Here is a 26,135-nt window from a genome sequence, read left to right as displayed (position 1 = left end):
ATAGCCCTTTATATACAGGCTGTCTGCTTATAGCTCCCCACCAACCTCAACCCCCCACCCCCACATACACACATACAGTACTTGTACACCACAATTGAGTGCTTTCAAATGCTGCACGCTCTCATGCACAGGCATGCTTGAACACACAATCTTGATAAACATTTAAATTACACCAAAACACAAACTCACTTTATATCACCAAAACCATCCAGAAGACTGTACAAACTGCATTATGCCACTCATTAGCGTGCATACCTCTGCCAAGGCCCAAAACACCCCAGTAAAATCCCCTATCAGTACAATTTAAACTGTTTCATCAAAAAATTTCTCACTCAAAAAATTTCTGACCCTTGTCTGCACCAAAATATGATCATTCTGAACCAGTTCAGTTGACATGGTCTTACTTGCCAGACCATGTTGTCTTCTCTGACTCCAGCATTGGCTGTGAGTAAGGATAGTCTGGAGGAGCAATGGGAGGGAACTACAGCTGAGATGTTGCTGTGTCAGAGCATGATTGAACTTGTCTCTGTGGCAGTCCGTTGATGATTCATTAATAGAAATATGATGAAAAGGTGATTGGCAATACTGGTGCGTCCATGGACCCCAGAATTTAATATTGAATTGTCAGAATAGCTGGAAAACTCTATGTTGGACTTTAAACCAGGTTTTAGTGACTTACTATACAATTGCTTTCTGCTGTGACGTGATGACGATCCAGTGTACTATGCCTGAACACACCTCATTTTAAGTGCACTCGCTACTTAAAGCATGCGGGTGTTGAGAATGAAAGTGCAATTGCAGTAGTTGGAATTTAGCAGCAACACTTGGGCTGCACTGGTGCAATGCTTTGCACCAGGTGGAAGATAGGGTCCCTGAAATTTCATGAAAATGTGTTCGGATAACATTGACTAAGCGAAGCTCTAATCTTTCTTACAGCATTTTATTAAAATAGTTTTTATTAGTTTTTGATTAATAATCCAACAAGTTAACAATCCAACAAACAGATGGTCGTAAAAACATGAAATGAAGTGCATATCTCATCCTGACTATAATTTGTGCAAGCATATAATTGTATACCTTTAAAGGAGACTCTACACAAAGCTGCATAATATAAATGGAAAAGCTATTTAAGACTTTGCATGCTCATACCAGTGTGGTATTTGCAAGGCTGTCACATCCAGTGTATTTATACTGTGGCAGGGGGGCTATCGTATGAATGAGATGAAAATATGACTGGTTGACAATTTGACAAATGACTCTTCTTCTGTGTTTCACACCTCCTTTCAATGGCCATGCCCGCTCATGATTCATCTGAGGTAACACTGGCAATGCTTGGATCTTGCGCACCATTTAGCATTATTGATAAATAATCAGGATAATAAAAAGGACCTTGTGACTTTGTCTTTTGGTGCTTGCTATCATCAGGACAAATTGTCCATTTGTGCACACAGAATGCACAATAAAGTGGGTTGCAGAGAAGTCTAAGCTAATTTTTACTTCACACTAGGCTTTGTAAATTATTATTATTATTATTTTCTACACCAGAGATTCTCAGAGAGATTGCCAGCCTTCCCCGGATGTTGTGCCCCTGATCTCTGCAACTACAAGTTAAGCTGCTTATCTCTGCAAATGTCAGATTCCGTGATCACAGTTACCAATCAGGATAAATTATATGAACTATAGCTTTGAATTAACAAGGAAGATAAAAGCGACGTGAAAATACAGTATGTCCAACCAAAACATGGCTGTTCTCACCTCACTGATTTAAATATTGGAGAGTGAAAAGGATGGCCAGTTGTTCCCCACTAACAGCTGACCAAACACTGATGAGCTCAGAGGGATATATTCAAACAGAGTAACCACATGCCTATGCCAGGTTTTGGGTACACACACTAAAGTAGTCCCATCTGGCAGTACTTTAAGACCATGAAACCACAGAGTCTGGAACGTTGACCGCTAACACTAGTCTCCTGACTGCAGTGATGACCTAACACTCTCTCCACTGCCTGTAGTTACAGTGCTGAAAACTGCGTTTGGACAGATATGCATTCCAATTTGGAGCAACATTGTTTTCAAATCTTGCAATGTTTCACTCAATTCACTAAGCAAGCAGACTAAAGGTGTGTGTCCTTTGTTACATTTACATATTTTCCTCAGAGGATAGATGCTAATGAAATGATGAAACATTGACCTTACTTCTAGCACCACCAGCAGGCCAATATTTTTTTTACTTTGTAATAAAATACAGCTATGTTTGGAAGTTTACATACATTCATTATGGATATGGATGTCATGGTAATTTTGGCCTTTTAAGGATTTCTTTGAACTGTTCTCTTGCCAGCGTGGAATGATTGCACACCATGCATTATTAATAACTTTAGAAAACAAGAACTGGGTACACAAGTTTAAATTGATCAGAATCAGATTTATCAGAATCAAATTTTTTGTCAAGTAAGTTTGCACATACAAGGAGTTTGACCTGGTGCGTAAACAATAAGAAAAAGAGAAGAGAAAAACACTTCTGTAAGAAGAAAAACAGTCAAACAGACAATACTGTATTCACCGTTAAATAAATATAAATTAGTAGAATGGGACTGTGCAAAAACAGGTGATTGGAGTACAGAAGTACAGTACCTTTCAGTGCAAGGATGGTCAATCTGTACTTTGTGGTAGTGTGTGTGGGGGGGGCAGGGTAATTGGGGGTCTCTGACATTATTTATTAGTCTACCTGCAAACTGAAAGAAGCTTTTTTTGTGTCTTGAGGTTTTGATCCTGATGGAGCTCAGCCGCCTGCCAGAGGGAAGGGTGAACAAAAGGTTTTGTGACCTCGGTGGGAAGTACCTGCCACAGTCTTCCTTGCTCACCTTATTTTAGATCTTCTCCAATCCACACAGGTCAAAATTATACATACAGGCTCAAATATATACATACATAACCACTAATATTTGGCTAAATGTTTTTTCACAAGCTGCACTTTGACCAGACTCTTTTGGTGACCATCAACAAGCTTCTGGCATAATTCTGGCTGGATATTTGACCATTCTTCTTTGCAAAATTGGTAGAGTTCATTTAAATGGGTTGGTTTCCTGGCATGGACCTGGCTTTTAAGCATACTCCACAAATTTTCAATTAAGTTTGTGGTTGGGGCTTTGGGAAGGCATTCCAGAAGCTTAATAATAGCCTGTTTTGTCTGAACTACAACCAGTTTTGATGAGTGTTTGGGGTCATTGTCTTCACAGAACACCCAATTGTTGCCAGGTTTCAACTTTTGATTTGAGGTGATGAAGAATTCGGAGGTAGAACTCCTTCTTCATTATTCCATCCACTTTGTGGAATGCACCAGTACCATTGGCAGTAGAACAGCCCCAGAGCATGATGCTACCACCACCATGGTTGACAGTTAGCACAGTGTTCTTCGGTTTGAAAGCCTCGCCTGACTTCACCAAATATACTTCGTCATTGTGGCCAATAGCTCAATCTTTGTCTTGTCTGACCATAAAACCTTTGTCCAGAAGGCATTTGGCTTGCACGACATATGTGCAGCTTCAAATTTCAATCTAACTTGAAGGTGTCAACTTTGGAGCAGGGGCTTCTTTCTTGGTTGGCACCCTCTGATGTAGAACTCTCTTCAACGTGGATAGTGATAGTTGCAAAAACCATCAGCACCAATTATGAAAAGATTTAACTGAATGTGTATTTAATGTATGTATTATTTGGGCCTTTATGTATAATTTTGGCTGGGTATGGTATGTGATGATTCGGGCTCCTCCCGAATCATCACATTCATGATCAGCGGCCAAGAATGTATACTTCGTGGCATTCGTGACTTGTCGTTGCTATGTTTAAACGCAGCATAAAGTCATTAATGATGTATGCTGTACAATTATTCTACCCTGGAAGAACAGTTCAAAGAAATCCTTAATAGGCCAAATTACCATAATGTTCGTGCCCATGGTCAGTGTATGTAAACTTCCAACCACAACCGTATATTGTAGAAATTAAATGAATGTTAATCAGATGTTCAAAAAGATTAACTATGCAAGATAACTATGCAAATTCCTGACTTTTCATCTCTCACAACCAGCAGGTCCAGATGTCCATGTACACAGTTAAATCCAAGACAGAATACCTCAAAAACTACTGGTTAGGTTTTTGTTGACTTGATAACTTGACCTATGTTAGCATGTTGAAGTTACTGTAAAAAATGTTAAAATTTAACATTTAACTTGGCAGGTTACCACTTTTGAATGTTTGCGTTCTACAATTAAGATTATTCCAAATATAATGCTTTGAAAATGGGTCTGATAATATTAGATTGTTGTATTTGTTTGTGAAAGCATGTTTCGTGACATTAATTTGTGTTTGCTCACTTATGAAAAATCTTTTGAATTGCTGCCATACTGAAACACCACCATTATGACTAACATGTGGGGCTGGTTATTGGCAAGGACCTTATGTTGCGTATAACACAGGGCTGGTCTAAAAAAAAAAAAAAAAATCAGCTTTTTTTCTAAAAAGTTTGGATTTTTCTAAAAAGTTTCAGATTTTTTTCTAATTAAATTGACTTTTATTGATTTAAATCAACCTTTTGTTATGTGTCTGACGTGGTCGGAGCACCGACCCAGCGTTTGACAGGACCCAGCATAAAATAAGCAGAGCACAGTTCAAAAGATAACAGAATTTAATAATCATAGTGAGTTTAGTGATAAACAACCAAAAATGTCCGCGGTCTGGTGAGGTGAAAACACGGCGCGCTCTCAGCAGCGCAAACGGTCCGGAGCCACAGCAGTTCGGACCCAGGGACCCCGCCGACACCCCCCAGGTGGCCACGACAAACCGAGTCTGTGAAGAAAGAAAACATGAGGTGAGTCCAACACTCTCCACCCAGAGAGACACAGCTCAAAGGTGCACACAATCAGCAAACACTTCCTGGCTTAAATATATATCAGCTTCTCACCCTGCAGGCACAGAACAACTCAGTTCAAATCTCCACTGCAGCAGAAGCTGATTAGACAATTAGCATAACGTGACAGCTCAATAACACAAGGTGTGAGGGACACCAAATCCACTGTCATTACTTCATAAAAGTCACCAAAACCAAATTACCTCAGGAAGTGTGCTGAAGAGCGTGAGACCTCACCCAATCCTCCTTCACAGACTGTGGCGTCAAACCTGGAGCGGTCTCTGCGTCCGTAATGGTGAGATTGTTCTCCCGACGCCGATCTCACACGTCTGCTCACAAGGTCGAGTCTCTGGCAATCACACACTGTGCATTCAAGGTTTAAGTGCAGCAATCTCTGATCAAGACAGAATACATCACAGCTGTGAGCCCTGATGACCTGCACGTGAAAACAAACCTCAGGTGTTCAGGGTGAGGTCCTAATACTCAGCCTCTCAATCCTGAATGCATGCCACCTGGTGGGAGAAACAGAAAACAAAACCAAGCCAGCCAACACCCCAGCACATAACACCTTTTTCATTTTTTTTATTGATTTCACTCTTGTAAATGAGACTATACAAATAATATCATTAGTTATAATATTTATTGTCCACCTAGGTGGATTAGGTGTTAACACGTCAGAAGCATTATTTATGAATCTTTAAAATTGTCCGTAGGTGTGTGTGTGGGTGTGTCTGTATTTGTTTGTCTATTTGTGGCCCTGCGACAGACTGGCGTCCTGTCCTGGGTGTACCCCTTCTCGCGCTCTATGACTGCTGGGATAGGCTCCAGCCCCCCGCGACCCTTAATTGGACTAAGCGGTAGAAGATGAATGAATGAATGAATGTTAACACATAAAGGTGCACATACATCATGTACAAGTTAATTAATGGTACTGATTTCATATTTCAGTGATGTTTTAAGTACTGATTTCTACAAAAAATTATTTTTAATCATGATACCAACCCTGTCATCATGATACATGGACCACATTATAGTTGTATTGGATTGTATTGCAAAACATAGTGATATGTTACATTTTGTGATTCATTGTAATATGCTACATAGTTTATTGCAAATTTAAAAAGAGAATGGAGAACTTGGTGTGTACCACCTGGTTAATCTAATATTTACATCACACACTTATAACTCAGCAGACAAATCGAGTCAAAAGAATTGCATTTTAAAATTCCTTTCCAGTTAATGACAACAATATTTGCATTATGGTCCAGCATCTGGACTCCCCAGGAATCTATGCCAGGATTCTCTTTGTGGACTTCAGTTCTGCTTTCAATACGATCATCCTGGCCCTGCTGCAGGACAAGCTCTCACCATCACCCAAGACCTGAATGTCAGCGCTCTCATCAAGAGAGCACAACAGAGGATGTACTTTCTGCCGCAGCTGAGGAAGTTCAACCTGCCAAAAACCAATGATGGTGAACTTCTACACGACCATCATTGAGTCCATCATCTCTGTTGTATCTGTTATACTTTTACAGATATGACCCTTAAAAGCTTTGCAAGGAAATAGATGGCCACACCAAAAAAAAAAAAGTCTTACGTCTCCTTTTGTTGAACTGTTCTGGAAGGAAAAGTGTTTTCAGTATGACCCTAAAGGTTGAAAAACTGATATGATTGAGTAAGATGATTAGTAAGAATTTAAATAATTTGTTGGTGGCAACAATCGCCTAGTCCTTCTGTCTCTAGTGGATTTGGGGCTATAATGCAATGAGTAGACAACCATGTGGGTGTGCAGCGCTTCTGGATGCAAAGAGAAGACCAACAGATAATGCATGGATAAATCTAACTTCTACCGAATGTCCACTGGCAAGCTAACAAACAAATAAAGAACAAAATGATGAACAAAAGTGCAACCATGGGTAAACTCTCCAGCTGATGTTCACCAGGACAAGGACATACAAAGAATGTATTTAACAAATGAGAAAAGGATTTGATAACTGATATCTAAATTGAATTTCATTTCCTCAAACCTGGATGTTTCATATTGACCCCATAATCTACCAAATACGAGGGCTGTCCGTAAAGTATAGGTCCTTTTTATTTTTTTCAAAAACTATATGGATTTCATTCATATGTTTTTACGTCAGACATGCTTGCACCCTCGTGCGCATGCGTGAGTTTTTCCATGCCTGTCGGTGCCGTCATTCGCCTGTGAGCACTCCTTGTGGGAGGAGTCGTCCAGCCCCTCGTCAGAATTCCTTTGTCTGAGAAGTTGCTGAGAGACTGGCGCTTTATTTGATCAAAATTTTTTCTAAACCTGTGAGACACATCGAAGTGGACATGGTTCGAAAAATTAAGCTGGTTTTCAGTGAAAATTTTAACAGCTGATGAGAGATTTTGAGGTGATTCTGTCGCTTTAAGGACTTTTCACGGTGCGAGACGTCGCTCAGCGCTCTCAGGCAGCGTCATCAGCCTGTTTCAAGCTTAAAACCTCCACATTTCAGGCTCTATTAATCCAGGACGTCGTGAGAGAACAGAGAAGTTTCAGAAGAATTCGGTTTCAGCATTTTATCCAGATATTCCACTGTTAAAGGATATTTTTTTAATGAAAGACGTGCGGACGGGTCCGCGCGTCGGCACAGGAAAAACACCTCCGTGTTGATAACCATTTGTTAAAATCCAGTTGGCTTTTGATGGCTTTCAGTGGAGTGAGTATATGAGAAATTGTTTATCAGCTGGAGATGTTCCAACTTGTCCTCAAGGCTTCCAACAGAGGTGTTTTTCCTGTGGCGGAGCGTCGCGGCGGCTGCGAGCCGATGCTGCAATCCGCCCGCACGTCTTTCATTAAAAAAATCTCCTTTAACAGTGGAATATCCGGATAAATTGCTGAAACCGACTTCTTCTGAAACTTCTCTGTTCTCTCACGACGTCCTGGATCAACAGAGCCTGAAATGTGGAGGTTTTAAGCTTGAAACAGGCTGATGACGCCGCCTGAGAGCGCTGCGCGACGTCTCGCACCGTGAAAAGTCCTTAAAGCGACAGAATCACCTCAAATCTCTCATCAGCTGTTAAAATTTTCACTGAAGACCAGCTTAATTTTTCGAACCATGTCCACTTCGATGTGTCTCACAGGTTTAGAAAAATTTGATCAAACAAAGCGCCAGTCTCTCAGCAACTTCTCAGACAAAGGAATTCCGACGAGGGGCTGGACGACTCCTCCCACAAGGAGTGCTCACAGGCGAATGACGTCACCGACAGGCGTGGAAAAACTCACGCATGCGCACGAGGGTTCAAGCATGTCTGACGTAAAAACATATGAATGAAATCCATATAGTTTTTGAAAAAAATAAAAAGGACCTATACTTTACGGACAGACCTCGTAGGTGAAAATGAAGCAAATCTGAGACGATGAACTGAGAGCCACTTGTTGATTTCATACAATCATCCTACAATAAAAATGCCAATTTGAATCTTTGGGACGTAGACAAAGCAAGACATATGAAGTGTCATGTTGGGCTCCAGATTACTGACTTTTTTTTGTTTGTGTTTACATTTTATTGTCCTAACAATGAATAGACTAATTGAGAGAATAGTCCACTGATTAATCAATTATGAAAATAATAAGCCCGAGGTACCATCAGCAATGTACTGGTGTGGGACCATCGTGTATATGTTGTGTGACTGTGCCTTTGCAATCATTGTCAGAGTCTCATATGTAGGACTCGTATGTTTTCCCTGCTTTTCAGCCTTCAACATTGGTGCAAACCTCATTTTTTTTCTGGAACAGTTGAGCATATGCGATGTGCATTCCTGTGACAATTTGATGTAAACTAGGTGAAAAGTGCTTGTATTCTGTACTGTTTGTGGGTCAATAGGCTGGTTCCAAGTAGGTCACACTACAATCTTGTAAACTTTCCCTTTCATTCTTTTAGATGCCCTTCTATCACAAATCTTTCCTGCCACTTTTCACCACCCTACCTGTACTCCCTTCACCTTTCTTCAGCACTCTTCATTACTTTGAACACTTGATCCCAGGCATTTAAATACATGTGTGGACACAGACTGTAATATCTGTATCCACAGAACTGCAGAACAGTGTGGTGTTATACAGTCAGTGATATGTTAGAAAGTATTATATTTGTATCGTTGAGATGATTCTGTTTACTTGACTATATAATAACTAAATATCTCCCCTCCATCTGCCACTGCAGGATTCGGCCCATGCCCATGCACCCAGCTCAGAGTCAGCAGTATGTTATCAATCCCAAATACTACCACACACATACGCAGACTCGTGTCCAGTCCCAACCAGAGAGACCAATTCCTCTTACGGTGGGACACAATTCCATCCATGGTGAGTATGCAGTCTTATAAATGACCTTTTTTTCTATCACAAATATAGCAGGCCATGTTTAAAAACATTTCAATATATTCATAATGATCTTATGTATGAATAATGTATCAAGATTTTGCTGTCTGTCTCTACAGTTTCCTGTTTTTCCATCAAGTTGCTAACTACTTTCAGCAGCTGCATTCCAATTTCTCTGTTGATTCTGTTTTATGAAGTTTACCAACTCATCTGTTGTGCTGTATTACCTCACTTGTTCACTTTATTGTTGCGGCTTCAGATGATATTCATTCACAGAGATTGCCTTTGCTTTCCAAATAAGATGAATAGCTGATGCAGTCTGCAAGAAAAAAAAAAGAAAAGAAAAAGAAATGAGCCTTTGTATCACTTAGTTTCATTGGTCTCTAAATAAACCACAATTTACATTGATGAATCTGTGATGCCAGGAGTCTTGATTAGAGATGGTAACTGAGAAGATTTTATGAACATCAGTGTCATTATTTGTCTCTCCCTCTGCTTGTATCTTAGTGAGAGACACTGGCACCTTGTGTCAACACCTCTCATCCATCACAACTCTGAAGATGTTTAATGTTGTCCACAGGTTGCACTTTTACTGCAACATTAAATTATCTGTAGACTAACACTCATAATAACAATAACTAAGCCATAATAGAGAACAAATGTGGACCCCCCCAATGTTTCATTAAACTTTTAAATGTGGTGAACAAAAGGAAAAATTTCAGGAAGTATGTACTTGTAGATCAAGGTAAGTATTAAACTGAAAATATACTCACAGACAATGCCACGTAAACAAAGATTGCAAGCTGCTGTCACGGATTTGTTTGGAGGTCAACTGTTGGGTATTTTCTCCTCCAAACATTTTTAAAACCTTTAACAAGACAAACAGAGTCAAGAAACACCAGTGAGACAGAAAGTCAAATTTTACGCGCGGAGTGCAGTCAGGCTGTACACCAAGGCTACACTAAAGTCTGGCCTGCGCTTCGCTCTTTTTATTAGTGAATCCCTCATCACATAAACAAAAACTTGTCCTAAGGGTGGGGGAATGACGCAAGACAAGTTTCTTCCCGTAACATAAACACACACGTCAATAAGTGCAGCTGTAAGCAAAAACAGTTTCTTTCTTTTACTCTTATCGTCGAAGGTCAGCACATCTCGTTCGCAGTTATCAGCTGTTCTGCATCTGCCTGGAACACTAAGCATCACATCATAATCAGTCAAAATTCAACCTTCAGTTCTTTTACTCCCAGTCGTTAGCGGCTACGAAAACAAGTTGTGTAATAATAATAATAAGTACATTCAGCTCCTCATTCCCAGTTCAGATTGACCCCAGCATGCTAAAACAAGGTTGAATTACACGTACATTCTCGGGTTTAAGTGCAAACAGCACAACACCGTTCTCATCAGAAAGAAGACAAAAGGTACAAATGTTTAACAGTGATAACATATATATATATATATAAAATCTTTAGCATTCCCCTCCTGTTTATCACCTGTTAAACATACAGTAGTAGTTATCACCTAGCTTAGCACTTCTTTTTGAGATTTTCACTAAGAGGTTCATCATGGTATGTTCTATAGGCTTACACCCCAGAGGTGATGTCATCATTGTCACTATCATCGGTGTCTGGGTCATCATACTTCCATGGGTCTGGGTACAGGTCATGGGAGTCATTGTCCTCCTCGGTGTCGTCTTGCCCCAGGAGTGGATATGATGCTGGTCCCCCTCCTGGTCCTGGACTTATTGCTGCGGTTATCATTCTATTTACAAGGCCTCGGAGACATGGAATACAACAACATCCACACAATGTTAGAATTGCAGCAAATACTGCTATAGACACTAATAGTGAAGAAATCAAAGACCTCCATCTTCCCATCCCTTCCAGCCACCAATCCCAGCCTTCGGTGTTTACTCCACTGTGCTCTTTCATCTTCCTGTTCAACGTCCTCAGCCCGTCAATGGCTTGAGTGAGACTGCCGTCTGCAGCCGTGTTGTTGGGAATGAATGTGCAGCATTGTTCTCCGAACATGGCACAAACACCTCCTTTCTCCGCCAACAACATATCCAGAGCAATACGATTCTGGAAGGCCATAAGGGACGTGGCTTCTAACTGTGAATGGACAGCCTTAAATCCTTCCTCAGTCCAATTTCCTAATTTCTGCACATTGTAGTGGATGTAGTTTATTCTGTCCACGTTTTTATTAATTGAACACCACCAACAGATGGAAGATTCGAATCCAGCTGCTATTTGATCAACCAGTTTATACTCGTCAGGCACTCCTCTGGGGACTCCTATTGCGTCAATATATGTTGGATTTCCTACTCCTTTCCACTCTCTTTTTACTCTATGTCTGGCTATGCCTTTCTGCCAATCTTCAGGAATAAGAGAGGCTGCATATGTCGTAACGTCTTCAGGGGTCATGGGTATGGCTTCAACTGGTAACAATAATGATATTAATGCACAATAACCTGACACATTTTGTGGCAGTCTGTCAAAGATTCTGTTATCACCACACCACCACCATACATCACTCCTACCGACAGGTTTGAATGTGGGAGTACTATGGACCACATTCTTACACCAGGCAGTGTGGCTTAAGCTACCCAAAGTCTTACTTGTCCCTGTCAAGTGTACACATGTATGGTTAGCATGCCCAACTTTGCTTGAAAATAAAGGTTTGATCTTAGTCAATTTGGTCAATGGATAGATCTTGTCCCACTTAGAACAATTGTTGTTTGCCGCAATGTATGTCTGTGTCATAACAGTCAGCAGACAGTCTTTGGGTAATGCTGCCGGTATTACCTGTAATATAGGTCTGGGTCCCATACATACAACACAGTCCTTCTTTGCTGCTAGTCCTGCTTGTTCTGCCATTAAAAGCCAATTGTTATTTTGTCCACTAATTCCTGTAGTTACTAGGAACCAGTCATCTGCCTTCATGTCTTTTGTGCCTTGTACGGACACCCCCTTTGCTTGTATGGGCACCCCCTTTGCTTGTATGGACACCCCCTTTGACGTACTTAATTCGGTCAATATTGGTTGCTGTACTCTATCTGTTTCACAGAGGAAAAAATGGAAATACGGATCTTTTCCTTTTTTGTATACCCAAAGGAGGAACAACCAACAGTCTCCCTCCATATCAGGTGGGAATATGGTTCCTTTTTCTGTGGTATTCACCACTATAGACAGCTTATCATCTGTTTGATACATTTTGAGAATTTGACTCTGGTACTTAGCCCACTCGGTTTGTGCCCATCTTGGTGTCCATCTACTCCATTCATCGGCTACCAACGTTTCCCATCTCTTATCTTGTTGATCATTGGTCATATACCATGAGAAACTATTTCCGTAATTAGTCCCTCTGTCACCATCCCCACCATCCCATATTCCATGGGTAAGAGCACTATATGGTACAGAGATGACCACAGAAGATTTTCTAGGAATGCAGGCTTGTATACCAAATCGGTACGCATTGTTCCTATCACAGCTATGTACTGTGGCATTTATTATCGGACTGGGGTCTTCGTTACTTCTTTTGGTCTCTGCAATCTGCGGAGGTGATCCTTTTTATCATGTCTCGTGCTTATGGCTTTTAATAATAAGCCCAATCCGAAAAAGAAAAGTAGCATAACAAGGACTGTCCATGGGGTCCAGAAACCCTCGTTCTTTTGTTTTTTTTCTTTCGCCATTTCTGCACACTACAGCACACCTATGTTCAGAACAGTGGCTTCTTAATGTCTTCTGCTAGCTTTCGTGTCTAACCTGGATCTTAACACCAAGCTCACACACTATTACTAGTCTTGTCCTACTGTTCTTACTGTTTGTCTGTGTCTGCAGAAATGACTTTCTTACAGTGAGTCAAATGAATCCATGTACTCCTTTCCCCAATTTTCAAGGCTGTGGGTGTTGTGAGTAGTACTTGATGGGGCCCTTCCCATTTAGGTGAATGCCAGTGTTTTCTCTTGATGCTTCTTATCAACACCCAGTCTCCAGGTACCACTTTAGGGTCCTCCTGTGGAGAAATGGGATCATCAGTGTTTGGAACTCTCCCTCGTTGTCCTTCTAACATTTTTCTCATGTAATCCGCCAAATTGGCTTCCTCAGGTACATCCCAAATTTGTCCATAATATGGCAATCGATATTTTCTGCCAAACAATGTTTCATACGGTGTCAACCCCATGGTACTAGTTATGTTTATATACATTTTTACCAAATCTACACAATGCGTCCATGGTCTGCCTGTTTCCTCCATTGTCTTTCTAAGTCTGTTTTTTACTGTTCCATTCATCCTTTCCACTAATCCGGCGCTTTGTGGATGATAAGCACAATGATTTTTGAGATTGACCTGTAGCGCTTCTCCTACGTATTGCACTATTGTATTAACAAAATGCGCTCCATTATCTGAATAGACTGTTTCTGGTATTCCAAATCGTGGAATGATGTCTTTGCACAATGCCTTAGCCACTGTAAGTGCATCTGCATGTTTTGTAGGGAACAATTCTACCCATTTTGAGAAGGCATCAATTATGACTAAACAAAATTCCTTCCCTTCATGTTTACTCAGCTGTATATAATCCATATGAATCACTTGAAAGGGATATTGTGGTGTTGGAAATTTGCCTCTTTGGGGTCTCAAATTGCCTTGTGAGTTGTGTTTTGCACATGTCATGCATGCTCTACAATGCTGTTTTGCATATGCATCGAACCCATAAAGACAAAAAATAGATTGCAATTGCGATATCATACCCCCTGATGAGACATGCGTCACGCCATGGCTCATAATAGCTGCCCATTTAAACATATTTTTTGGCAATATGGGTTTCTTTTGTGGTCATATGTACAAATCATTTGCATACGTAGCTCCTTTAGCTATCCACATTTGTTTTTCTCTGTCAGTTGCCTGCTGTTGCATGTCAGCAAGCAGTGTATGACCTAAATGCAAATCTAGAGTAGTTTCCTGTACAACAAAAATAGAAGAAGCTGCTGCTGCCTCTTTTGCTGCTCTGTCAGCAAAATCATTTCCTTTTGAAATACTGTCAGAGCCTTTGGTGTGAGCCGCACATTTGCATATAGCAATTTGTTTAGGCAATTTCACAGCTTTCAGTAGTGCAGTTAGGAGAGTGGCATGAGTCACTGGCTTTCCAGATGATGTCACCATTCCACGCTCTTCCCCACAGTTTTGCAAACACATGCACTGTGCTGAAAGCGTACTGGCTGTCTGTATAAATTGATACAGCCGTACCTTTAAACAGATAGCAAGCTGCAGTTAAAGCAACTAATTCAGCTGCTTGTGCTGAAAATGAGGATGGCAATGAAGCAGAATCCAATACTTCTGAATTTGTGACAACAGCATATCCAGATTGTGTTTGTCCATAAGCGTTTTTAGTGGAAGAACCATCCACATACACAATTGTACTGTTTGGGATGGGTGTGTCCCGGAGGTCTGGGCGTGCTTTCGTACAGACCGTAGCTACATCAAGACAATTGTGCGGCTCACCATCCTCAGGTAAAGGTATCAATGTGGATGGATTCAATGTTGTACAGCGCTCTACCGTAAGATGTGGTTGTGATAATAGCAAGGACATACACGAAAGATGTCTTGCTGGGGACAAAAGGCTCATGTTTGTCTGCAACAGAAGTGCAGAGACTGCATGTGGAACTTTCAGTGTCAACTGATGGAATAGAACAACATTACTGCTACTTTGAACAGCCATAGAGGCTGCAACAACAGCCTGTACGCATGGTGGTAAAGCACTTGCTACTGCATCCAATTAGATGAGTAGTAGGCAACTGGCCTCAATTTTGAGCCATACACTTGAACCAAAACACTAGTCATGAACTTATTCTTACAATCAACTGTTTGAATGAATGGTTTACTATAATCTGGTAGTGCCAAAACTGTGGATGACACTAATGTTTGTTTTACTTTTACAAAAGCTTCCTCAGCATCTTTGTTCCATTCCAACACGGTTGACATTGAAATATCATCCTTGTACATCAAATCAGAAAGTGGACTAGTCAATTCTGCATAGCAGGGAATCCATGCCCTGCATTAATTAGTCAGTCCAAGAAATGACATCATCTGCTTTTGGTTTGTGGTTTTGGAGCGTGCAAAATTGCTTCCTTCCTGTCAGACAGGATAGTACGCCCTGTGGCTGATAATTCATGTCCTAAATATTTTACTTTATCCCTACACAACTGAACTTTGTTTTTACTCACTTTGTGGCCATTATCAAATAAGAAACATAATAATGCTACTGTGTCAGTTATGCAGTTTTCTCGTGTGTCAGAGGCAATCAAAATGTCATCAACATACACTAATAGTTGGCTATCTGCCGGTGGAACGAAATTAGCTAAACATGCTGACATGACTTGAGAATAAATAGTTGGACTCTCTGCGTAACCCTGCGGTAATCTGGTGAATGTATATCGTTGTCCTTTAAAGGTAAAAGCAAACCAGAATTGACTATCTGGATGTACTGGCACAGAGAAAAATGCATTACTTATGTCAATTACTGAGAAACTATTAGAATTTGGTCTCAGCGAATTTAACAAGGTGTGTGGATCTGGGACACATGGTGCTCTTTTAATCACAGCAGCATTTACTGCCTGCAGATCTTGAATCATTCTCCACCCCACTGAGGGCGGAGCCTTTTTTACAGGAAATATGGGTGTGTTACATGGTGAATCTGGACATGGCACTATTACTCCTGCTGTTAATAAATTCTCTATTACTGGCCTGATTCCTTCAATTGCATCAGGTTTCAATGGATACTGTCTTACACATGGTCTGTATTCTGTTTTTGGTCTTATAACTACAGGTTGTGCATTTTTTATCAGTCCTACGTCTGAAGGACCTGTTGTACACAATCCTGATGGTACAGAAGAGAGAAGATCATCCTCTTCAGGACTCAACTGAAACACTCAGGATTGTGAAGTGGACACATCAATGTGTGTTCCAGCTGTCAGCACCAATGAGACATTAACTGGCACTTTATACAATTTAGTTGATGGACTGAACTCCGTTCGTGGTCCAACTCTGCTCCAATCAGTGGCTGACAAAGCTGTTATGACTGTCAGTCCCAATTCTTGCCATTCTGTCAAATATGGCTTACAAAGTGACACATGCAAAGGCATACCTGTGAATCTCAATTTTAAAATGTCCTCAGTGGCACCTGTCACTGTTATGACAGCTGTTGAGTTGCCATCATGAATCAAATCGGTCATTGTCAGCTTCACAGGTGAAATGTTCTTCAATTTGTTTTCATAGTCACCATCCGGACCTGGAAGATCTTTATGCCACATTGTGACATGCAGGTCAGGTGGTGACATCTTTTGTTCAGGATTTTTTAGTAGGGCTGTCGCTTGCAAGACGACATCTTTACCCCATCCTGCAGCATCTTCTTCTGAAATGTCAAATGTATAGTAATAGTGGAATGTGGGGTCATCGCTTTCTTCTCTTACCATGTTAACGCCTCCTGTGCGTTCAACAACTAATTTCCCTTGTTCCACAATTATGGACAAGCCCAATGCAGTCAATCCGTCTCGTCCTAAAAGGTTAACTGGACATTGTGGCATGCTCAACACTGACATAGTACATGTCAGGCCAAATGGATCTGCCAACGTTATGGGTTTAGTGATAGGGACGTCTGATGTTTGTCCATTTGCAGAGCGAACCCTAAAAATTTTGTTGCTTAATTGATGGACAGGTATGTTGTCATTACATGTGGTTCTACATGCTCCTGTATCACAAAGGAATGTCACTGGTCGTCCATTTACCAACAAAGTCACTTCTGGTTTTGGTACCGGATTTCCCAGTAAGGCACACAGATCCATATCACAATCAGACTGCCTATCTGATGTGGAATCATGGATTATGGATTCTAGTCATTGTGGATACTGTGGCTGCGGAGGATTATTCCGTTGTGGAATTCCTCCTGCTGCTCCCTCAGTAGGTGGATTCGGACAATTTCTATACATATGTCCCTCCCTTCCACAGTTCCAACAAATTAGGGGACCCCGTGGTGGCCCTCCCTGTCTGTGCTGCTGTTGTGGTTGCCATGGTCCTTGACGTTGTGGCTGTCCACCTTGTCTATTTTGCCATGGCTTTTGGGGACGTTTGCACTGCTTCTGCTGTCTTAAGTTACCCTGTTGGTAACATATTTCATCATCTCCGTGACTCCATTTAGGGCCACATGCTTTCATCCACACCTGTTGGACTTCAGGTCCACTAAGGTGGTAAGAACTTCTAATGTTTTCTATATCCTGCATAAATCCCTCAATATCGACATGTGGCGATGGTATCATGTCGACTGCTGCTTTGATATCATCAGCATTCCATGTTCGATATACGAGCATGGTTGATCGATGTCCTGCTGTTCCTGCACGAGGATTTGGTACTTCTATCATAGGATAGGCACCTCCCTGGTCACTGTGTTCCACCATGGGAGGGGCTGTAGGCACTTTCGCTTGACTGCGTGTTTGTGGTTTTTCTGGTTTTTCACTTTTTACCTTAGGTTTTACTGCCAAATCATACTGTGGTGGCGGTACATCGTCATCCTCTGGTAGAGGAGATAAGGGTGTTGTTGTCACCGACGATCCAGCCGGCGGTGGTTGCTGAGGCTGTTCTGGTTCTTTGTGCTGAATTATCACATCTTCTTCTGCCTTACCTACAGCTTTCTTTTTCCTTGCTTTCTCTAATCGTCGCTGCTCTGCTCCCTTCCGTCTGTTCTCTGCTTCCTCCTCCCAAAATGCCACTAAATCTGCCCCTACTTTCTGCATCTTTTTCTCATCACCTTTATGTTTCTGTTCTAACTCCTTCTTTAGCTTCTGTATGCTGATCAGGTTCAGTCGTCCGTCAAAGTCATGTTTATTTATCCAGGTCTCCAATTTCTTTGTTGCTTTTGGATTTTTTGCTTCCATAAATTTCCAGTCGTCAGTTGATAAATTTTCCTTCTTTTTAGACGTCTTACCCCCCATTTTTATTATCCCTTGTTATAATTTGGACTTCAGACGGGGGCACACCTAGGGTGTTCTAAATCTGAAGTTTTCACACTTTCTTTGGACGTGACAATTAATTTGCCGTCGTGTGGTTGATTCCTTTCACCTCCCCGTAGGAAGCGGAATCACTTGCCTGCTGCTTCCACACGCACGGTTGTCACTAACGTTGTCCAAAGTATTACACTTTCACACAGTTATTTACACTTACACAAAGCACTATTTACACATAGAAACACTTTTAATAATCGTACACGTATTCTTATGCCAGGGGAGCTCGCCCTCCCGTGAAATTTAACTAATGTCCTGCATTAGGGGACTCCGCCGTCCCTGCCAAATTTAACTGCTTTTTTACAGTGCACGTATTTCTACCCGGGATTTCCTTTACGTATTAAAACAGAGGAGTCCGTATCCTCCTTCCGGAATTTAACTACGTGCGTCCCTCGCAACCGTAGAGGAGTCCGCCCTCCTTACAGAGTTTAACTGTGTTTCATTAACAGACGATTCTGTATCATCGCTTACGGAGGTTAACTGTTTTATGTGATCACTTTTATCCCCTACCGGTACGCGTATATAAACAGAGGAGTCCGCACCCTCCTTACAGAGTTTAACTGCTTTGCATTAACAGACGATTCTGTATCATCGCTTGCGGAATTTAACTGTTTATGTGATCTGATCACCACTCACTCAGTACTATTTACAAAGAAATTTTACTCACTGACTTGACTTCCTGTCTGTCTTCTTCGGGAAAATCTCGTCAACCAGACGATGCCAACGGTGGTCGACAATTGCAGACACGATCAATCGATCGGACCTTGGCCAAGGATTTACGTCTGGACTTGACGACCTCCGCTGGACACCTCCGGTATTGTTGAGCTCCCGGACGTAGCCCCCAGTCAATGTTGGGTATTTTCTCCTCCAAACATTTTTAAAACCTTTAACAAGACAAACAGAGTCAAGAAACACCAGTGAGACAGAAAGTCAAATTTTACGCGCGGAGTGCAGTCAGGCTGTACACCAAGGCTACACTAAAGTCTGGCCTGCGCTTCGCTCTTTTTATTAGTGAATCCCTCATCACATAAACAAAAACTTGTCCTAAGGGTGGGGGAATGACGCAAGACAAGTTTCTTCCCGTAACATAAACACACACGTCAATAAGTGCAGCTGTAAGCAAAAACAGTTTCTTTCTTTTACTCTTATCGTCGAAGGTCAGCACATCTCGTTCGCAGTTATCAGCTGTTCTGCATCTGCCTGGAACACTAAGCATCACATCATAATCAGTCAAAATTCAACCTTCAGTTCTTTTACTCCCAGTCGTTAGCGGCTACGAAAATAAGTTGTGTAATAATAATAATAAGTACATTCAGCTCCTCATTCCCAGTTCAGATTGACCCCAGCATGCTAAAACAAGGTTGAATTACATGTACATTCTCGGGTTTAAGTGCAAACAGCACAACACCGTTCTCATCAGAAAGAAGACAAAAGGTACAAATGTTTAACAGTGATAACATATATATATATAAAATCTTTAACATCAACAACATGTCAGCATCAGTGTTGCTTGCCACAGTTACATTGAGATTCTGAAACTTTGAAATGATTATAAGTAGTATTAGTAATGGCAGGGAACCTTCGCCCACGCCGTGTGTGTGTGTGGGGGGCTTCCCACAACACCTCTCGATTAAAGGTCCACTTTTTAAGACATTTTATTCATACTATTACTACTACTTATAATAATAACAATAATAGTAAAAAATAATAATAATTTCAACAACTAAAATGTTTAGAAATATTTTAAATGTTAGAAATATATATATATATATATATATATATATATATATATATATATACATTAAAGAAAAAAAATGCTGAAAGATAATCTTGGTTGGCAAACAAATGACAGACACACCATAAAGTTGTTTTTCAACATATCAATCAAATGTCTTCTTAAATAAGCTGTCTGATGTATATCCATCCATCCATCCATCTTCTACCGCTTAGTCCAATTAAGGGTCGCGGGGGGCTGGAGCCTATCCCAGCAGTCATAGAGCGCGAGGCGGGGTACACCCAGGACAGGACGCTAGTCTGTCGCAGGGCCACAAATAGACAAACAAACACAGACACACCCACACACACACCTACGGACAATTTTAGACTCCAATCCACCTAACCTGCATGTCTTTGGATGTGGGAGGACACCGGAGCACCCGAAGGAAACCCATGCAAACACGGGGAGAACATGCAAACTCCACACAGAGAGGCCACGGGAATTGAACCCACAACCTTCTCGCTGTGAGGCAACAGTGCTAACCACTAAGCCACCATGCTGTCCTGTCTGATGTATAATTAAACAGAATAAAATGTTTATCTGTGGTGATGAAGGGGCAATTATATTGGAGGTGGACAACTGTGACAAGCTAGTATTTTTGTTTTTAAGAAAAAGACACAATATATTTGTATAACGTAATTAGTTCTTGGGGAATCCATAATGCTATTTTATCTGCTTCTCCATAGATACGTCAAGTGTGTAAATGAAAACACATTTGTCATAAAGTGTGGCTTCATTTGGTTTATTATTAGGATATTTGCTGGTTTATGTGATCTCACTTTCAGCAACATATGCGCCGTACAGTAGGTCGCTAGGACACATCACGTTCTGCTCTGGCGCTGTGTGCATGCAGAGAATATGGCACATGCAGTTGGTCGGTAACTGGATTTGTCCAAATTGCACCTCCAGCGGTAATGGCATAAAGACTTAAACATTGCCTGCTGCTTACATTGTCGAAAATGAATTATTAGTCTCATTTTCTGAGGGCAATTTGAACAAAAGTGGGAGTGGGGGTGGGGGGGGTGTGTGTGTGAGAGAAGAGATGGAATAAATTAAGTTTCATGTGGAGAGATCACCACAATTTACTGGAACAACAAATGACTCAAAATGCATATGAATGGAGGTGGCTAAGAAGATTGCAGCCATTGAAATCAAATTATCTATCCCCTCATTTCAATCCCTCAGCAACTCATCAGGTTTGTACAAAAGATGTATTGTCTCCCATTTACAGTTTTAGCTTGACTCCATGTTAAACGTCTGCTGGCATCCAAAGTCATGAATCGACCGTTGCCCATGCCCGACTGGCTGGTTGGTCGGAGGTTTTCTATTTATGACTTCACTGTTCATTGTACTTGTTTATGTAAGGGGCTTTAACACAGCGTTCCCTTACACTTCCAGCTATACCATATGCTACACAGATTCTCTAACTGGTCTCTCTGGTTTGTGGTATGCATACATTTGAGACCATTTTTTTCATTTTGCAGAAGCTCCCTGTAAAATGTCTATACCTCTGACAGATCAACAACAGTCATAATTTCCCAATTTCTTCTTGGTTTGTCAAAATCTGAAAGTCAAATTCCAGCACAGGCCCGCAGTATGAATCTATGAATAAGTCTACTTTTGATTGAACTTCCAGACAGAGTACTTGTGATTGTGGCCTCATTGAGGGATATTAATAGAGAGATCAGCATACTGAACAGGGCAGATGCTTGGCTTTGCTGTAGCCTCAAGCAGACCCAAATCTGGCTACAGTGACCCAAATAATATCTCCAAATAAACTCCTCGGTTTGTTTAATTTCAGTTTGTAAATGACAGCAAAATGGCTGGACGTCCAACACAGAAAGGGATGAAGGACACATCCATGCACATGGATAGCAGCCACCAGAATATCCACAAAAATATTTAGCAATGCCAAGTCCTATTTCAAGATTCTCTTCATTGGAAGTGTTGTGAAAGTGTATTAAGTGCTTTGAAGACTTTTAACTGTGAAACTGAACTTCTCCCCAAATGAACAGTTGCCAGGGTGGCGAAGGTTAAAACTGAACATCATCAGTTAAAATAAAACATGTTCACATCAACTGATAGGTGTAAATTCATGGTGGAGACTCATTATTCGTGCAGCCTTATAGGTAGAAGGGTATGCACAGGATTATTGTAGGCAGGCAATCAGTCAGCAAGTGGGACAGCAAAATACCTGTAACTCTAAAAAATAGTGGATATTTTTGGCCAAACAAACTGAGAGTCTGATAGATACAGGTGAGGACCAGTGAAGCTCCATTTTAATATAATACGCAATTTTTTTTTATATGAAACACAAGAAAAATGATCTTATTCCCCTTCACAGGCTTAAACAAAAACAAGATATATTGGAATTGGCTGTATTCATACTACTGTCTGTTCAATCGTTTGTTCACCATTGTATTCACCCAGATCATACAGAACAAACTGCATTGTAATCTATGGACCAGAATTCCATGACGCTTGGTAGGTTTCTCAAATGTTTGCGCCTCTCGAAATTGCACATTTAGTGACAGGGTTATGGCCAGTGTTTTTCCTCTCTAGGTTTGTGAAGGCACCCTACAACTCTGCCAGCTACTACTGATAACTCGTATTCTTCTGAATGTGCTGCACAATTAAAACAGTTTACTGTCAAACCAGCACCAGCTGCCGGTAATGTGGCAGACGTGTTTTCACTCCTAAAACAGGAAAGACCACAGCCTCTCTGTCAGTCCTGTTCCATACAACAGATGGCCTGTCAGCAGCTGGTTGTGGTGCAACATCTGGGAAGGCTATTCCCTGTCTCTCCCCAGATCTTCAACACTGCCAAAACCCCCCAGACGAGGAGGAGTAAAGGTTTATGCAGAGAAGAACACCATACCACAATGAACATGCTAATCATAGGAAGGCATGCACTGAAACACACCCTGTTTGTCCCATTTACATTTAAGGATCACAGAAAAAATATATATATATACACAAACAGACAATATACAATTATCCACAACTATCACTGTCGGGGTTTTTTTTTACATACATTTAATTTACTTCAGTATTTGCAGACTTTGATAAATTCCTCTGTTTATAGGTGCTCTGACCTCTGATGTTCTGATTTACCCAGGTAGATTACAGTGTCTGTACATGTCATTATGTAAATGGTGGGTACAAGTAATTTAAGAGAAGTTCCAGCATTTACCAATTTTTTCATCTTTTGACTTTTTTCATAGATGCAAAGAAACTGGTCCAGACCTATAGTAGGTGCCGTGTAGTCAGTTTACTGTCATTACTTTGAGGCAGTTGTAATGTGAAAATGCCACATAAATTATATGTCATCATTATATTGACATTATCTTGTTTATCTCTACAATTTCAATTGTAATATTAATTCGTATTGCCCATTGATATAATTAATTTATGATAACATATTCCTTTCTTAGCCCCACAATGAGGAAATGAAAAAAATAAATAAAATAAAAATCACAAAGTGTAATTCAAGTATGATGCCTGCGTTAATCCCTACCACCACTGGGTGTGGGAGATGAGCCCCCGCCCCCCGCTTCACGGAGGTACACGAGACCTAACGGCAGCATGTTGTCCATTCTGTCTCGTGTGGGTGAGAATGGGTGTCTGATTGGGCACTCTGGGCCTTCACAGAGGGTTTTCCTCCCCACTGTTGTCCCATGGCGGTACTTGAAATTAATGTACATGTCAAACCAAATTACCTACTAATTTTAGCAACTCAAACTGGTCTTCTCAGGTGAAAGGAAACACCATTCAGAGCACTTATTTTTTTTCTCCCCCATTTCTAGGTTTTAGCTGTTCTCTTAATTCCACTGTGTATGCTGTTAAAAAAATGTGTGTTTTTTGTGGAACTCTAACAGAAGGATGCTAGTATCCAAACTTTTTTTCCCCCCTGAATTCAGGATTACTGACAGGCATTCCTTGCTGATACACTCTCTTCTTTGCAGCCTGGGTGACTCTCACCCTTGACATTTTCTTTCCTCATGTTGATTGATGTCTGTGTTTTGTCTGGGATGCTCTTCTGACACTCTTCCCATATGTTCCGAAAAAAAAAAAGCCCGCCAGCAATGTGCAATCACTTACAGAGGCATAACTGAGGATGAACAGAGGTTTTTTATAAATTTGTACTTTTTTTTTTGTAAATCACTATCAGTTTCACTGACCTACTGCTGCGAGCCACTTCAAACTTGTTCCGTATTATACAGCTTTTATGATTGTGCTAAACATAAACGTGTGAAGATTAGAAAATATGTTGGCACTTTTCAAGGCATGACACATTCACGCCTCCTTTAATGTCTCTGGGAGAAACGGCCATAAAAACGGACTTTTTCAGTGACATTCACAGTGCTACACCTCAAGTGTTAAGATGTACTGTATCAGCCTGACATTTTGCTGTCTGGCATTTTTGGGCTTTGGCACCTTTGGCTCTAGTTGTATTTGACGTCCTTTTCAATCGAGTACAATGGTTCCCCAAATGAGAAGTGAGCCCTGCATCAGTGCCACAAAAGCATGACAGATGCATATGAAAAGTAAAAGGGGACACATGATGAACTACAACAAAAGTTGAATGTAATTTTTGTGCAAGAAATAAAGCTTTATTTCTAGTAAGACTATCAAGTCTATCATTTATTCAGACAGAAGCATAACATGCAGAATGTAAAAAGACCATGACCAGGTTATGTTCATCAAGCAAACTTTCAAACCCAAGCTAGTCATATCTTGCTTTCATGTTGTCTGTGAGTTTTGTGTTATTAAGTAAGTAAATGGCAATTGTGCTGTATTTACATCAAGCTTTTACAGCTGAGGTAGATGTTCCTGCAGTTGGCGCTTTTAAACTGTTGAAAATTTGAACGAATACCACTGAAAACCTCAATTTGTCCGTATTTCGTTTTGCTGTAGTTCTTTGATGGTTCTTTATCGTTTGCTTAGTTTTTGTAATGTTAGTGTTTAGTTTGACTTTGTTTGACCAGCTGAATATTTTCACACAGTACATAAGCCGGTTTGTGAACATGTGGAGGAGAGATGCAGCTGCTGGCCCTTTCAGTCTGACAGTTCAAAAGTGTTGAGGAAGTGATACTTGATGGCTGTGTATTTGTTCACAACGGGGGGGACTTTGCAGGAATGCGATCAGCTTCGTTTCCGTGGGAGTGAGGGCTGAAACGATTGTTGATGGCTGTACATTTGTTCGCAGCAGGGGGGCTTTGCAGGAGCGCAGTCAGCTTCGTTTCTGTCCTTGGAGGTGAGGGCCATCACGATGTAAAAATATTTTGTGTCATCTGCTGTGATCTCTCAGAGCGAACTGCGCCTCAGTTTGTGCAAATCAAGTGGCAGTTTACAGAAGCGAGACTTTGAGCATCAAGTGTGGAAAAAGTTCCAACAGCAGTGGACATTCGCATGTGAACAGCTTTGATCCACAGAGGTGTGACATATGAAAACAGAAAACCCAGTGTGATCACAAATGGCTTCATTCTTTTTTGAATGTTTGAGTCGCTAAATCATGTACGAGGCAGTCCTTTTGTGCATACGTGTACGTGCGCTAACACATCCAAACACTGAATGCATTCCTCCAGAGTGAATCAGCTGGAGAGAAGGTGAAGTGCATGCGTGCATGTGTGTGTGTGTGTCTGATCCACGTACACAGTGCCTGTGGATGCATGATCAGAACTGGTAATCGAACCCATGCGTGGACGTGTGACTGACTGCATGATCACACAGCCGCAGCACCTGTGATCAAAAACACCAAGGTTTTGGGAAAAAAAAAAGGCAGAGACAGACAGTGCTATCTCTGTCCCCCCCTTCTCGTATGTGCACATTTTGGGTGTACAGACAGCGATTAGAGTTTTGGTATTTGAGAGATTTGAGAAATATTTGGCATGTTTGCAGTGTGTATAATTTTGGTGGAATATTTAGCGTGTGTGGTTAGTGTGGTGGTGTTTTTTTTTTGTAAAAATGAGGCATCTTATGAATGTTGAGTAAGTGCTTAAGTTTTTTTTTTTTAACTGGAGCAAGATGGAGCGCACAGTG

The 26,135-nt window shown here is 41.0% G+C and overlaps 1 protein-coding gene across 1 annotated transcript in view; it reads left to right on the top strand.

The window, feature by feature from the left end:
• The window catches only part of ltbp1 (latent transforming growth factor beta binding protein 1), a 440,667-nt gene that overhangs the window by 160,369 nt on the left and 254,163 nt on the right, over positions 1-26,135 (top strand). The window contains 1 exon segment of the mRNA XM_034184166.1: positions 9,112-9,254. Within this exon segment, the coding sequence (XP_034040057.1) occupies positions 9,112-9,254 (143 nt within the window).

Source organism: Thalassophryne amazonica, chromosome 13 (assembly GCF_902500255.1).
Source record: "Thalassophryne amazonica chromosome 13, fThaAma1.1, whole genome shotgun sequence".
Lineage (NCBI taxonomy): Eukaryota > Metazoa > Chordata > Actinopteri > Batrachoidiformes > Batrachoididae > Thalassophryne > Thalassophryne amazonica.
This window is presented reverse-complemented; position numbering and strand designations above follow the sequence as displayed.